We start from the raw sequence: 15,655 nt of genomic DNA on the forward strand, positions 1-15,655 counted from the left end.
TGACTAGCATTTTCATTAATCATCCAAAACTCGCTTTAGAGGCTAGATGCTCTTTCAAGTTCTTCAACTAGGTCCTAGCCTACAAGAAAATCCTAACAGCTAACAAGCTATAGCTTAGAGGGTGACCAAACGGTGTCATCTGTCCAATGTGTGGAAATCAAACCGAGTCAACAACACACCTCTCCTTGGAGTGCATTGTTAGGCAGGTGCGGGCCACAATTTTCTCCAGGCTAAGCCTCGCCCTTCCGGACACATGGCTCTTCCAAGAGGATTATCTACAATGGTGGAAGAGCTGTGGAAGTCAGGTCATCAAACCACAAAGAAGCTTTTTTGATAGACTTCTAGTGTACACAGCTTAGTCTATCTAGATCAGTTGTAATGATCGAATTTTCAACACTGACTACTCATGCAGTCCATCAGAGGTCACCAATCTATCTTTTAACCTAGCTAGTAGGGAAAGACCGGTGGCTTTTGGGTGTCACGCCTAGAAATTTACACCAATTTCTAAACAATAGCATGTATTAAATCTCGGTCCAGGAATCAGCCCGAATACACACTATGACAAATTAATACACAGTTCCACGACTTAAAAACAAATAAAAATAGTTATCTATCGAAATGCAGTGGAGAAGAAAAACAAGACTAGACCATCTAATCTTTAGCTTCAGCTGGCGATAACGGCTCCACACCACAGGCATTCTCGACGGCGGACTGAACCTCACTTCAACCTTAGGAATAACCTTCTAACTAGAACTCTGGCACTTGCTCTGGTGGGGGAAAAATTAAGCAAGGCTGAGTACAAACCACCGTACTCAACAAGTAACACCCAAGACAGAAAGAATAATGAATGCAATTAGGTAACAAGGATAGGCTAAGGTTAAAGTGCACAAAAGCTATAGATTTAGCAAAACGGTAGATAAAATAGACTAAATAAAAGTAAAGTAAACATTTAAAATAATCATCCACTGTTCAACGTTACGCCACGTTGCAACAGGCCCAAACCGCTGTCAAACGTTACACCACGTAGCGACAGGGTCAACCCTCTGCCCAACGTTACACCACGTTGTGACAGACCCAAACCATTGCCAACGTTACACCATGTTGAGTAGGGTCAAACCAGTTGCAAGATTAATCAAGTTATTAAAGGTTCAACTAATCCCAGTGAATCTGTCAGTTCGCCCAATAACCGCAGGCATGGCTATTCGAATAGTTTTACTCTGCAGAGGTGTACAACTTTACCCACAAGACATGGCTCCCAAGCATGTTACCATGCCCCAACGTATCACCATGATACCTCCGTACGGAAACCATGATAAGACCTTTCACCTAACCTTCCCTAGACAATCGCACCGCACTTCAGGTTTCACCCCTCCTTTACACCAAGTCGGGCAGTCTCTTCTTGTGCCTTGGTAAATTCGAAAGCAGCAGAGGCTTTCGTTACACCACGATTGCCCGTCCATACTCTATCACACTCACCCTTGACTTGGTACATCGAATAGGGACAAGCTAGATTACGAGTCTCACCGTTGCCCATTCTGGCTCGTGGTTAGTACGTGTAAGACTTCCAGGGTTTCCTGAGAACCGGTCCTTAATTGCCATGGACACGACTCTCAAAACCATGCACCCACAGCCCACCATAAGCAATATTTTAGTTGTATTAATCTACATCGGGAAATTCATCATGATGACAACCATTAAAGGTCTATCAAAGTCTAACAGTTATTAATTAAATAAGAATAGGTGAGCTAGTTGAACTAAGCATTGACTAAGCCTATTTCTAGTCAAATTAACCCTGGGATGACAATAATAATATGTGGGAAACAACGGGTATAAAGGTAAATGCCTAGTAGATTTCCATAAAACAATGCATGTTTGAATGTAAAGCGGAGAATTTTACAATCATGGGATCAATATGTTCAAAGAAGAGTGCCACTTGCCTTGTTTAGACCCACGAGGAACTTTGGCGACAACTTCGGGAACGAACAGCTCTTCGACGGGGTTAAAACCTACGACAAACAAGGCAAAACAAACAAAACAGGCTATAAAACTACTGAAACAAAGAAATAAACTATTTTTAATGGATTCTTGACATTTTTTTGGATTTAATGAAACCGTAATGGACCTAAACGGAGACTAGATGAATTAGCTATGAAATTTAGGAGATTAACTGTGTTTTCAAACTAAACAGAAAACCTTAATTGATTTATTGTGCAATAATTGGAGGAGCTGACGTCAGCGAGGAGAGAGGGAGGCCGACGGCTGACAGGCCGGGCCCACTTGGCAGTGGCACGGTAGAGGGGTCGGAGTATGACACGTGGGGCCACGGGTCATAGGCTCAAAGAGAGAGATAAGAGGTTGAGAGGCTGACGAACGCGGCCCACGAAAGGAGAGAGAGATGGCTGATGGAGTGGGGCCCACAAGGCAGTGACGGAGAGTGAAAATGGGCCGTTGACGTGCGGGCCCAGGGTGGTAGAGAGTGAAAACAGAGAGGGAAGGGGGACGGCGCGCTCGGCTTTTACTGGAGCGGAGGAGGGAGGGCGGCCGGGCAGCGGACGTCGGCGGTGACCGGCGGTGAGTGGCGGGACGAGCGGCACCGATGGAGGACGGCGATGGCAACGACCGACGACCGGAGCTGCGGCGAGAGATAGGCGGCGAGGAGCGGGCCTGAGGCGGCTTCGGCCTGGGGAGATGGCGGCATGGCGCGGCGAGGGGAGGCGATTGGCAGGCGGTGAAAGCCGGCGACGCGGTGCCAGTGACGAACGACGCACGACCGAGGCGGTGGCTAGGGGTGGCGCACGATGGGCGGTGTTGCAAAAATGGGGATTCACGGGCGTCGCTAGCGACACGTTGGTGACGGTGGGGCGAAGGGGATCGCGTCGGTACGGCGCATCAGCGGCAAACGGCGGCGCACGCACACGGCGGGCGGCACACGGGCCGGCGGTGAAGGCCGAAGGGGAAGAAGAAGGAGGGAGGGGAGAAGGGGACACTCACTGGCGGCGCGGAGGGCGGCAACGAGTCAGATACGGCCGACGCGGGGAGGTGGCGATGACGGCTGACGACGACAGCAACGCACGGGCACGGCAACACTCTGACGACGGCGGGGTCGCATCGGCGACGGCGAGGCGGAGGTGACGGCCGGCGGAGGGGCGACGACGATGGCCAGAGCACGCGAGGGGACGACGGTGGCACCGGCTCGACATCCACAGGCGCAGAGGAAAAGAGAGAGAGGAAGGACGACGATGGCTTACCGGCGACGGGGACGGTGACGGCAAGTCGGCGAGGGCCGGGGACAGGTGGTGACGGCCTGCGGCGAGGGAGATCGGCGGCGGCGATGGAGATCGCTCGGCGGCGCTTGCACGGCAGCGCGAGCGCGAGCCGAAGGGGAGCAAGCGGCGGCCGTGGAGAGGATTTTATAGGGAGGCGACGCGGCCGCGGCGCGCTTTGGGCGGAGGGGCGGTTAGCGCAGCCGGGGTGGACGCGCCGCGGCGAAAGCGGGAGGTGGTTGGCGGCGGCGTGGGACGCGGCAGGGAAAAGCGGCTCGGTGGTTGCACGCGGCCGTTGTGGGACACGGGCGGGGCGAGGCGGCACAGCGCGGATGCGCAGCGGCTAGCGGCACAGCACAAGGCGAGGGCGCGAAGCAGCTAGGCGTGGTGGCGAACCCACGACGCGGCGCGGCGACGCGTGGCCAGCGTAGCGCGACAGCGAGGGAGGTGCGGAGGAGGCGAGCGGCAGCAGCGCACGGCTACTGCGGTGGCGAGTAGCGGGATGCACGCGCCCGGCGTGGCCTGGACGTGGTGACGTCGCGGCGTGGACGGGGCTGCAACGTGGGCACGACCGGAGTGGTGGCGCACGGCGGCGGCGCTAGCGTGGTGGTGAGCGCGAGGCAGAGAAGTCGGTCGGGAGGTGACGGTGCGACGGAATGGGAAGGTGGAGACAGCGCGAGAGGCAGCGCGACCGATGACGGTGGCGCGAGAGAGAGTGGGAAGGGGAAGTTGGAGTCCGGCAGCAGACGGCTGCAGCGACGTCGAGGCTGGTGCGCTGCACGGCTGTCACGCGCGCGAGCGGGCAATCGGAGGAGAAAGACGGGCCTGACAGGTGGGGTCTACCTGTCGGTGTCCGGGAGAGGAAGGAGGAGGAGAGGACTTTGGGCATGGGTGTGGCTGGGCGCTGGCTTGGCTTGGCCCAGGTGGGAAAGGGAGAGAGAGGAAGGGGAGAGCGGGCCGAGCTAGGCTGGGAGAAGAGCTGGGCCGGCCCAGAGAAAAAGGAGGGAGCGGGAGGACACCGGCCGAGCGGAGGGAGTGGGCCGGCGGCCTGCTAACCGGGAGGAGAGGAAGGCAATGTGGACTTCGAGCGCGGGTTGGGCCATGACTCGGAAAATCGCGAACAGATAACGTATTCGCATAACAGAACCAAAACGTGCACGAATCAGAGATTCGCACGACGAATCAGATCAGAAACACGAACCTGTGTACTGTTAGCGGAAAGACGACGGGATTTAATGACCCGTTAAATTGAGATTTAACGACTCGCTAAATAGGGATCTTGCGACTTTAACATAAAACCAATCTACATGTACGAAATTAAACTCCATACTGTAGATCAATCTCGCGTTAGCTAATTAGATTGGAAAATCTAAGCAATTACACGATAGATCAATAATAGATTGATTCGCATGAGTAACATGTATGCAAACCTGATATTTGGTAGACAGATTAGCGACGGATTGCTGCTACTCCTCGCCGTTCGGCTAGAAAACCTGAACAATTAAACGGTAGATGAGTTTAGATTGATTCGCAAGAATAAAATATATGCAAACCTGAGATTCGGTGGAGGGATTGGCAACGGACTGCTGCTACGAACAGGGACGGGACAGCAGCGGCGCAGAGGAGACAGCCGGCGGCTTGCTGCAAGGACAGGGGCGGCAGGAGACGGTTCGAGGTGCATGGGAGAGGGAGACGGGGAAAAGAGGTGAGGCTCTAGAGGGGTATTTATAGGGGAGAGTTAGAGATAAATCTAGTTATCCATCTCTAATAAAAGGGGAATAGATAGAGTTTAAAAGGGGATAAAATTTGGAGTCCTAATTGATTGGGAATTAGTTTGTTTGTAGCATGAGGGGAGGAGATGGGGGCTGCTCACGGTGAGGGTGGGAAAGAGGATTTGCGGCAGGGGGGTGAGGGGCGCACAGAACAGGGGAGAGGTAGAGGAGATGTGCGATCCAGGGAAGTTGGGGGTGGAGATCACACATGGAAGAGAGGGTAGAGAGGAGTTCGGCCAGGGAGGGAAAAGGAAAAGAGAAAAAGAAAAGGGAAAAAGGGAAAAAGAGAGAAAGGAAAAAGAAAAGAAAAAAGGAAGGAGGGAAAAAAAGAAATTGTCTCCAATTTTGCCGATTTTTATTAAGTTTATTTGAGCAAATTTTATTGATTGCAATTCAAATATAAATCATGTTAATCATTTAAAATGCTTTCGGGACATTTTAGAACATCCAAAAAGCTTCCAATTAATTAAATTAAATTACACCGGGTTTTCTCCTGAACTTTAATTAACAAATTATTTTTAATACATTATTTAATTATTTCTTGGCTAGGATAAAACTCAGGGCGTAACTTTGGGTTAGGCAGTTGGACCTAGCAGGTCTACTGTTGACTCTAGTTGAGTAGTTGAATACCCTCAGGTATATGACTTCTGCTTCCATATGCTGTCTGTTCGCTTTTGTCTATATTGTTTTTCTACTCATCTAATAGATTGGTCAAGCTCCTGTCTCCCTTTCAAAAAAAGGTGTTTTGGACATCTCAATTTCTGCTCATTGCATGATATGGGCCTAAAGCACATGGTTGAAGGTGGCGGACCACATCGAGTATTTTTGTCAGGGGTACATCCTTGGCAAGCACCACAGGGCTCCATTACCACACGTGCCAACGTACAACACAGAGTGAGGGCTTGACTTGTTTCATGATGACTTGTGTGGACCGATCACGCTGGTGATGACTTCTAGCTAGCTAGTAAAAAGGTATTTTCTTTTGATCGTGTATGGTTATTCTTTGTTTGTGTAGGTTAAGATAATCAAGACTAACTATGAAGCATTCAAGTGCTTCAAGAAGATCAAGGCCGCAACTAAGATTGAGCTCGACATGAAGCTCAACGCCTTCCACACTGATCGGGGACGTGAATTCAACTCCAATGAGTTCACTGGGTATTGTGTCAAGCTGGCATCCATTGGGACACCATGATACCGTATACACCTAAGCAAAACAGGGTGGTTAAGTGGTAGAACAGGACGGTGGTTGAGATGGCTCGAAGCATGGTGAAGAGCAAGGGCTTGTCGGTGCATTTATAGTTAGAGGCCATCAGGATAGCAGTGCATGTACTAAATCATGAGCCCCACGCACTATCGACGGCATGACACCCTATGAGGCGTTATATCATAAAAAAACAAGGTACATTATTTATGTACTTTGGGATGTGCTGCTCATGTGAAAACAGTTGGATTTGGGGTGTCAATGTTATCTGATTGCTACGTCCTAGGCGTGTTCATGGGCTACAAAGACAATGCCAAGGTACATCGGGTCTATGATCTTGTGGTGAAAAAGTTGTATGTGTCACATGATGTGGTGTTTGAGGAGGAGACGTGGAACTGGGAAACCAGTACTAGTGGACAAAATCGTTACTATCCAACGTGATTAAATGCCTGCCATGTATGCTACCAATGATTTTGTGGATGGCTCGGGATTCAACGGAGGCACCCAAGGGGTATCTGACGCGTTGGGGCAACAGTCTCCGACCACACCAGCCTTGCCATCAGCAGGTAAGTTTTGTCCATGACTCCAAAGTACACCACACCATCGACCCTGACGACATCTGTCAGTGTGAAGTTTGTCAACCCGCCAACTAGAAATTCACTTGATTCAGACAGCGTGCCATGGCGATACTGCTCTCTACTCTCAGAGCGTCTCCAACAAACTCCGACAGGTGATACAGTGATGTTGGACAATAATTATTGATAATTATAAACAACTTCATTATGAAAACAACATCCAAGTTCAATTGACATATTCCAACTTATGTTCATAAAAGCTAGCAGAAAAACTGCTGACATGACTAAAATACATATTCCAACTTATGTTCATAAAAGCTAGCGGAAAAACTGCTGACATGACTAAAACAAGTTACAGGCAAAGTTGTCCTTTCACCCACCTACTAACTTTCGGCGATATAGAACTGACAAAAAGGGCAAACAAATTATAAAAGTTGAGAACGAGGGGCATTAGAGAAGAACCTTCTTTGGAAGGGCAAATTAGGGAACTAATCAACTTTCAAATTTAAAACTGAATTTTCCCACAATGCTATCTTTGATACTCTCCCTTTCCCTTCGATTGATAAATAAAATGATTCCCATGGCTAGTAGGACACACCCATCAAGTGTTACCATCTACTGAAGAGAATAACCAACCAACAAGTTGGGGTCGGCCATGGTGCTCAATATATGAGTAGTTCAACCGATCTTGTTATCCCCTTCTTATTATACTCCCTTTTATTATTATATTATGTTTCAATTGAGTAAAATTACCAATTTTATCAATTCAGTGGTTTGTATGTTTTCATGATTCATTTCCTCCCTCCCCCATCCCCCTCACCCCTACCAATTTGTTGTCAAAATTTAAGATCCACAGTTCACATGCATGGTCACTATTGAGATTAATCATAGAGTTGGAACTCAGTTTGACGTGTGACTATCTCATGTACCCATCTCCCTTTGTGGTAGATCTATTCAGACTTAGGCAAAATTTGTGTCAACATAGACTTGGCACGCCCGATGGGTCCAACCATCAGTACAAGCTAGCTACAATGTTGGGAGAAGAATGGAATGATGCTGATGCTAATAGCATGATTAATTCCTATGGATGTTGAGAAATTGGTAGATGAACAACAACAACTAGTTGAGCAAAGTGTCAAAGACTAGCAGAGATTCGAATCATTTAGTATGACACGACAAGGGTCGATGCAAAAGAGTCAACTACTAAAAACATCAACATTTGTGTCAGGAAAATCGAGCCAATTTCAACCAGTTAGCCTGTAGAAGATGTTTAAGGATACCATCAATTAGGTCATTCATCATGCATTGATTAATCTATCGAAGGTATCGGTGAAAACTCTTTAGCATTCAATCAAGAAGATAGTAGATGGAAACAACATCCAGGTTTGATTGACATATTCCACCTTAAGTTCATAAAACCTAGTAGAAAAACTACTGACATGGATAAAACAAGGTAAGGGCAAAATCGTTCTTTCACCCACCTACCAACTTTCGGTGATGTAGAACTGACAAAAAGGGCAAACAGAGTATAAAAGTTGAGACGAGGGGCATTAGAGAAGAGCCTTCTTCAGAAGGGCAAATTAGGGAACTAATCAACTTTCAAGGGCAAAAAAGAATTTTCCCACAATGCTCTCTTTGATACTCTCCCTTTCCCTTCAATTGATAAATAAAATGATTCCCATGGCTAGTAGGACACACCCATCAAGTGTTACCATCTACAGAAGAGAACAACCAACCAACAAGTAGGGGTCGGCCATGGTGCTCAATATGTAAGTGGTTCAACTGATCATGTTATCGTCTAATTATTATACTCCCTTTTATTGTTAAGTTCCAATTGAGTGAAGTTACCAATTTTATCAGTTTAGTTGTTTGTATATTTTCACAATTCATTTCCGCCCTTTCCCCTAGGGATCCACAGTTCACATGCATAGTCAGTTGGTCACCATCTAAATCAATCATAGAGTTGGAACTCCTTTGTTTGATGTGTGACTATCTTAGGTACCCATCTCACTTTGTGGTAGATCTGTTCACACTTAGACAAGATATGTGAGTAAGTGTATAGGGTAGGGCAGAATAAGCACATGATGAAGGAGCCACAGTAGGGGAGGAATGCAAGTTCCGTGAGGTGAGGCGGCAGCGGCGGCGGGGGGGGGGGGGGGGGGGGAGGGGAGGGGCAGGAAGGGGCAGGGTGCGCTGATGACGCTAGATGTAACTTACTTTTAGGGCACATAATTGGAGGTTGTAAGTATGGGCTGCATAGGGCTATTGGGCCATAATAGTGCGCTGGCATCTATGCTATTTGTCATTTTCTTCATATTGTTATGACATATGCTCGTAATATTAACTAGCATATATATCTACTTTACATTAAAAATGTCTATTAATTGGGTTATAAATTGACTAGATTTATTGGTTTCACGTCTATAGTATAGTCTAGACTCTTATCAGCCCTAGTTAGAGATCTAATTCCTCCCTCCCCAACACTAAAGAGCACCTATCAGACTGAAGCTCCATGCAAGAAAAATGAATAATCGCCACCACATTAGAAGAAGGAGATTCCAAACAGGGAGAGTAGGCCTTGTATATGTTGCACCAAATAAGTGGGCCAGACGAAGATATTTCTCCCAAGAAAGCCAACTGCAAGAGATGAAGCAAAAAAAAATTAGAGTCATAAAGGTCAATTAGAAGATAATTTCGAAGCATGAGTTCTGATACTTCGGAATTGCAGGGCATGTGTTAACACCAAAATTGGTATGTTTCCTTAATGGATTCGGTTAAGAAAAGAAGTCGGTTGACAAAGGCCAAATTGAAGGAATTGAGAAGACCACGACAAAACAATTTTATACCTTCTTAAAATATCTCTTGTAGTTATTTTCCTTCTCTTATTAGTAAGTTTTATCTTGTGTTTGATATGGACTTGTATTAACCCGAGGGTATAAATAGGTACACCCCGGGACCTTCGTAACTCATCTCCACATACCAATATAATTTTCCGCGCATTGCCACCCTTAATTGTAGTTTTTTTATGGATCGGGCTCGTGGCTGAGCTGCATGGGTTAGGTCCAACCTTCAGCACGTGAGTTCGATCTCATAACACGAGTTCTTATTTTCAAGCGGGACTACATTGGTTAGTATTGACCTTCGGCGAGAAAGTGAGAATTGTCAACCCCTTTTGTATCGGTGGAATTAGAACTTTCTCAGTTAGGTCCGATGTTATAATTTCTCCGTGCAATCGGTTATCTAATATATTGGCTTGGCTAAGGCCGCATCACTTCGATCACTTGTTCCGATCAGGTATATCCGTCACGCTTGTATATATCTATTAGTTTAATATGTTTATCTTATTATCTTCGATCTCACAGTATCTTAGTTCGGTCCTATCTATTATATTATATAGCTAGTGAGTTCAGATTTACTAAGCCAATAGGTTTTATGTAATGTTTATCGAGGTTCTAGCTATTGAGTTATCCTATTCATATTGTATCAACTCTTGGATATGTAGTTATCCAACATATCTATCTCTGTTTGTTTCAATATTATAATGTCTTGGTTCGGTCTAATCTATCAAGGTTGGCGTTAATAAAGAGTGATTTGTGGATAGTAGAGCCAAAATTGACTATACCTCATCACAATATAGATATGTTTAAATCGTTTATCATCAGGGAATTTCTTTATCGGTCTGTCATGATATGATTAGTATCAGCCAATTGTATGGTCGATCATCAGCTTCTTAGCCAATCGGTCCGATTGCTCTCATTTTATTAGTTACAGGATTAACTAACTAGCACAGCCTGAACTCAATTTGATAAGACCTACAGTGGTGTTAAGTAGATCTCTCAGGCATTCTTGCGTCAGCGTGATTTTCGCATCAAGTTTGTGCCAACAGACACGCAGCATTATACTTTGCAATACTTATCCCCAGCTAGGTTCCAGGGCGTACATAAAAAATGGAGGTGCCAATGCTAATACTATTAGGCCTTCTATTAAAAAAATTTAATTAAGTAAAATTATGTAGTTTACTTCCGGCAATGTTTGTATGCTAAAGTTGCCTAATAGACCAAGGCTCCCCTCTTTTAATCTTATGGTTATGCTTATAACTTATAAGCCAAATTTAAATTGTAAATTTAGTTCTGGAGTTGATTTTATAATTTTTTTTCATCATAGCCTATTTTTCAGCCTTTGTTTTTAGAGTTTTGCCTGCAAATTATTTTTAATCATGAATAAGCCATTTAAAAGCAAAAAGTTATACACGCTCTTCACTTAATTGCACATATTTTACGTTCATTGCAAAGTGTCTCCATTGCCACTATGCTTTCGCCCATAGAGCCACAGCCGTGATCTTCTATCCACATCAGAAGAACTATATCCGTCTTCCCCATAAGAAGAAGCACGGTCGATCCAACATAACAGTCCTCTAATTAAATATGTCCAACATAACTAGACAAGCAAGCTTACTAGCCAAGAGATGTTGTGGCGTTTTGGTTAAGCTTAATTAGGGAAATCATTATGTCGTCCTGGTGATATGATTCTATTTTCTTTTCAAAATATAAATGGAATCTTCAATACCTGGAGCACCTGTTCACATCGTCCTCCTGAGCTATGGGTATTTGAGTTGGTAATGATTAAAAAAACAAGCATGTTCTAGCCATATATAAGTAAAAGAGGGCATAGATGAACTTAGAAAACATGACATGAGTTTGTAGTTAAACATATTACTACCCCCGTTTGTTTGAATTCATCAATTGATAAATGTATAATATATCAAAATTTATAGAGTCTAGCTACGGTGAGTTGCAACTCACGGACTGCTCACGAGTCGGGGTCCAAAAACATATCAAATCACCTCTAAATTTCGATTTATATGGCTCACTGGATTCTTTATACTAAAATCTTGTAGCATGCAAATTTTTTTCATTTTTGAAGATTTTTAAGTATTTGTTTGAGATTTTTAAAAGTGATTGTACTATATTAATAAAATAATCAATGTGTTATGTATCACTTTTAAAAAACTCAAACAAATACTTAAAAATCTCCAAAAATGAAATTTTTTTGTGTGCTACAGGATTTTGATACAAAGAATCTAGTGAGCTATATAAATCGAAATTTAGAGGTGATTTGATATGTTTTTGGACCCCGACTCACGGAGCAGCCCGTGAGTATATATATATATATATATATATATATATTAAGATCCATATGAATCTAGTCAAGGCTAGAAAGTCTCACATTGTGAAACAGAGGGACTAGAATACATTGCATTGGATTGGAACATAAAATTTGGGACCTTGGTTCTTTGTAAAAGGCTATAGTTTTTCTATGTTGCTATTTTACTCATCTTCACCTGTTTGTTTTGTTCAGTACTAATTGTACTCTGTATTTTTGTTGATCTCCTTATCATGAAAGGTCGGTTATACGAGTAACTTGCATGCCTCCGTCAGCGAGGGCGCAAAGGGTAACAAAAATAGATGCAGAAAGGTTCATTCATACCATCAAGATCAAATTTGCAGATCATCCCGAGAAGTTTAATCAGTTCTACAACATTTTAAAAGGATTCTGCCAGGGCAGGTCAGTAATAAGCATGCTCACACACATGTTGAATTGTTGGGAAATTATGAGTGATTAGAATAGAGGAAGAAATTCTCATATTGTTATGACTTAATGGACTCGATTTGATCAGTGTGTTAACTTTGGGTGGGTTGAAATGTGTCGATGCACCTAATGCATGAAAGTGCATCTATCAAGGCCTACAAATTTATTTTAGTGATTAATAACAACACAATTAAAGTGAAGTAATGTGTTTTGAAGTGACTATTTTGAAGTCTAGTTGGAGAAAAGAAAAAGGAAAGAATTCCCACGGCAATTTTGAATCGTATAAGGCAACTTAACATAACTCTAGTCTCTAGGGAAGAATATTGTACTCATCTTGGTTATTGTGTTAGGATACGGTACTACTAAGAGTGATGCCACAGTTGTATTATTGGATTAGACAATAGTGCTCATTAATATTGTACTCATCTTGGTTTTGTATTCGAATGTCCGACACATGCTTGGAATATCGGATGCATCAAAAATCTCCCGAATTCTATTGAAGTCAAATATCTTGACGGGCTTTGCTGAACGTGATCAGAATATCCAACTCCATGTCAAAATATTCGAGAGCTTGCTCAACTTGAATCTCTAGTTTACCTTGGTTTTTTCACTAGAAATTCTGGCATGTGCATTACAACATCCAACATCATGTAATGTCCTAAAAAACTAGTAGGCAGAATATTCAATTTTCTGGAATGTCCAAACTTACATGCAACTTGAGTCTTTAGACGTGTTTTGGATCTACTTTTCTTAATCACAATTTCTGATATATTTTTTTTAATAAAGACTTATCAGTCAAGGGATTTTTTAACATGCCTCAAGATAGTCGAGGTAGGGCTGAAATCCCAAGTGACATATTCGGTGGTGACCTATTTAAATTCCCTTTGGACCTTTTCTAGGATAAGCCATTCATTTCATATCTCTTCTAGAGCTTCGCACTTATTGTGCTTTCAATTCTTGAGCTCATTTTCTCCATTGCTTCCCCTCCTGTGCTTTGTGCCTTTTGGATTGTATTTGATATGAGTTGGTAGGTTAGAAACGAAGACCTAGTGTGGTGCTTTTCTCTCGGATCTTGAGCACTAGATTGATTGTAAGAGTGGTGTGCCATCTATCACTATTGGAGGTTGAGGACTATAAGATGGCTAGGCATCAACCCCAAGAAACCTATTCATTTTGGTGAGCAGGGAATAAGGCTGTCTTTAGATAGCCAAAATTTTTTGGGTAGGAGGTCACATCGACGCGTACGGTCGTATATTTGAAGTATTAAACGTAGTCTAATTATAAAATAAATTTTAGATTCTGCCTGGAAACCGCAAGACGAATTTTTTGAGACTAATTAATTCATCATTAGCATATGTTGGTTATTGTGGCACTTATGACTAATCATGGCTTAATTAGGCTTAAAAGATTCGTCTCACTATTTTCTTCATAACTGTATAATTAGTTTTAATGTTCATATATATTTAATGCTTTATTTAGGTATTCAAAGATTCGATGTGATATTTTTAGAAAAAGTTTTTGGAAACTAAATATGGCCTAAATATATCGTCATGCAAATCATTGTGAAATTTCTCCACTTTCTCTTGTCCTCACTTTGCAATCTTCTCATAGCTAGTTGCTATTTGTGCAATATTATTATGATCGCGTGCTTGTAGTATTTGATTTAAATAGTGTCTTGCTTGTTTGTGCTAACTTATATCAAAATATTTGATCCTAAGTCAGAATGTCCTACAGTTACCAGAATATCTGATACAAGGTTGGAATGTTCAACCATCATCTAGTTTATTCTTTTGCATTAAGTCTTAAATTAGCATATTCAAACCCCCTTCCTCTAGGCCTAAAACGATCATTTCAATGGACTTGGTTGCTTTGGATTCGTTTCAGTATGGCTGCAAAATTTGGTTCCAATTTGAATTCAGTCCATAGGTATCCATTGGATTGTCCGTAAATCCCTTCTTTCCCCGGAGGCTTAGTAATAAATTATTTATTAAAAAGATTTAAAAAATAAAAAAGTTTCCCCAGTGCCACCACCACTCCGACGACCATCCATGCATTCTGTTTGCCATTCTGCAACTTATTGCCAAGGCCCAGCAAATATATAGGAGCCTGTATCCAGAGTAATGTTTTCAATTTTCATTGGACTACGAATGGTTGAATCCTATTTTCTACACTTGGTTTGGATTTGTATGGATTTGTTTTGGATCCTACAAATTGTGAGTATAATTGGATTGGTCTCGAATGGTGTTTCTACATTAGTTTTGAGCTAAATTTACTCCATTAGCACCCCTAGTTACCACTTGTTTATGGATAGCTAATTGAAATTATTCTTGATTTTTTTGTGGTTATGCAGGATTGGCATTTACACTGTTGCTGACCATGTGAGGATTCTATTTGATGGGTATCCAGAGCTACTCCTTGCCTTCAATAAATTCTTGCCAAATCGTTGCAAGATCTTTGCTCATTCAATGGTTTAGCTTGGTAGCTACAAATATATCTGTCATAACTCCCTACCTTGGTGTATGTGTGCCAGCCATTTTAGTTTTAAAAGTATTATTGATGTTAAATATTTTAAGACAGTTACAAATTGTTCTTATAGTACTCATGTGAGTACATGAGTACTTACTATATGTCAGAGTGATGGAATACTTGTTTTAAATATAATTTGCACTTTTGTCTATATATGCCTCATGTTTTTAATTACCTGACACGCTGACACTTGTCTAGTCTGTTTGATTAAAATATATACCATACAAGCAAGTTCTTCTCAGGCCCATCGTTTCCCAGTCGTAACTGCTTATAAGTCAAAATTTAAATTTACAACTTAATTTTGGACTTGATTTTGTAATTTTTTTTATCATGGTCTGTTTTACGCTTTCGCTTTTGAGTCGTTATGAATACGTATATAAAAGTTTTACCTCTATTATTTTTCGTTTACAAAAACGCATTTTCACCTATTCCTCTACAAAGCGAAGCGATCAGAGCCCTCTTTTCTACCACAGCGGTGCCTCCTAAATTACTTTTGTGTCCCGACTATTTTTATGCTCTCTGGTAGTCTTAGTTAACTCCAGATACTTTGCCCTACTCCGTTGTCTGTTGTGATACCACTGTGCTCAATTAATTGTGTTATAATGCAATGGATCCATAGAAAATAAGCAAATCATTTTATTCTATTGCCCTGAAAATAGGATCCGGATCAGATATACAGTCACATGACGGCAGCTTATGCAACTGGTGCTATCAGCCTTGATAGAGATT

At 42.9% G+C, this 15,655-nt stretch overlaps 1 protein-coding gene across 1 annotated transcript; it reads left to right on the forward strand.

Annotated features, from left to right (window-relative positions):
- The first annotated feature begins 8,493 nt into the window (after positions 1-8,493).
- On the forward strand, positions 8,494-15,036 carry LOC107304820 (paired amphipathic helix protein Sin3-like 5). Its single transcript, XM_015840435.1, has 3 exons — positions 8,494-8,580; positions 12,215-12,376; positions 14,751-15,036. Exons 1-3 carry the CDS (start codon positions 8,567-8,569, stop codon positions 14,872-14,874), a joined length of 300 nt encoding a protein of 99 aa, XP_015695921.1. The 5' UTR covers positions 8,494-8,566; the 3' UTR covers positions 14,875-15,036.
- The last annotated feature ends 619 nt before the right edge of the window (positions 15,037-15,655 follow it).

The sequence above is a fragment of the Oryza brachyantha genome, chromosome 8 (assembly GCF_000231095.2).
Source record: "Oryza brachyantha chromosome 8, ObraRS2, whole genome shotgun sequence".
NCBI classification, from domain to species: Eukaryota; Viridiplantae; Streptophyta; class Magnoliopsida; order Poales; family Poaceae; genus Oryza; species Oryza brachyantha.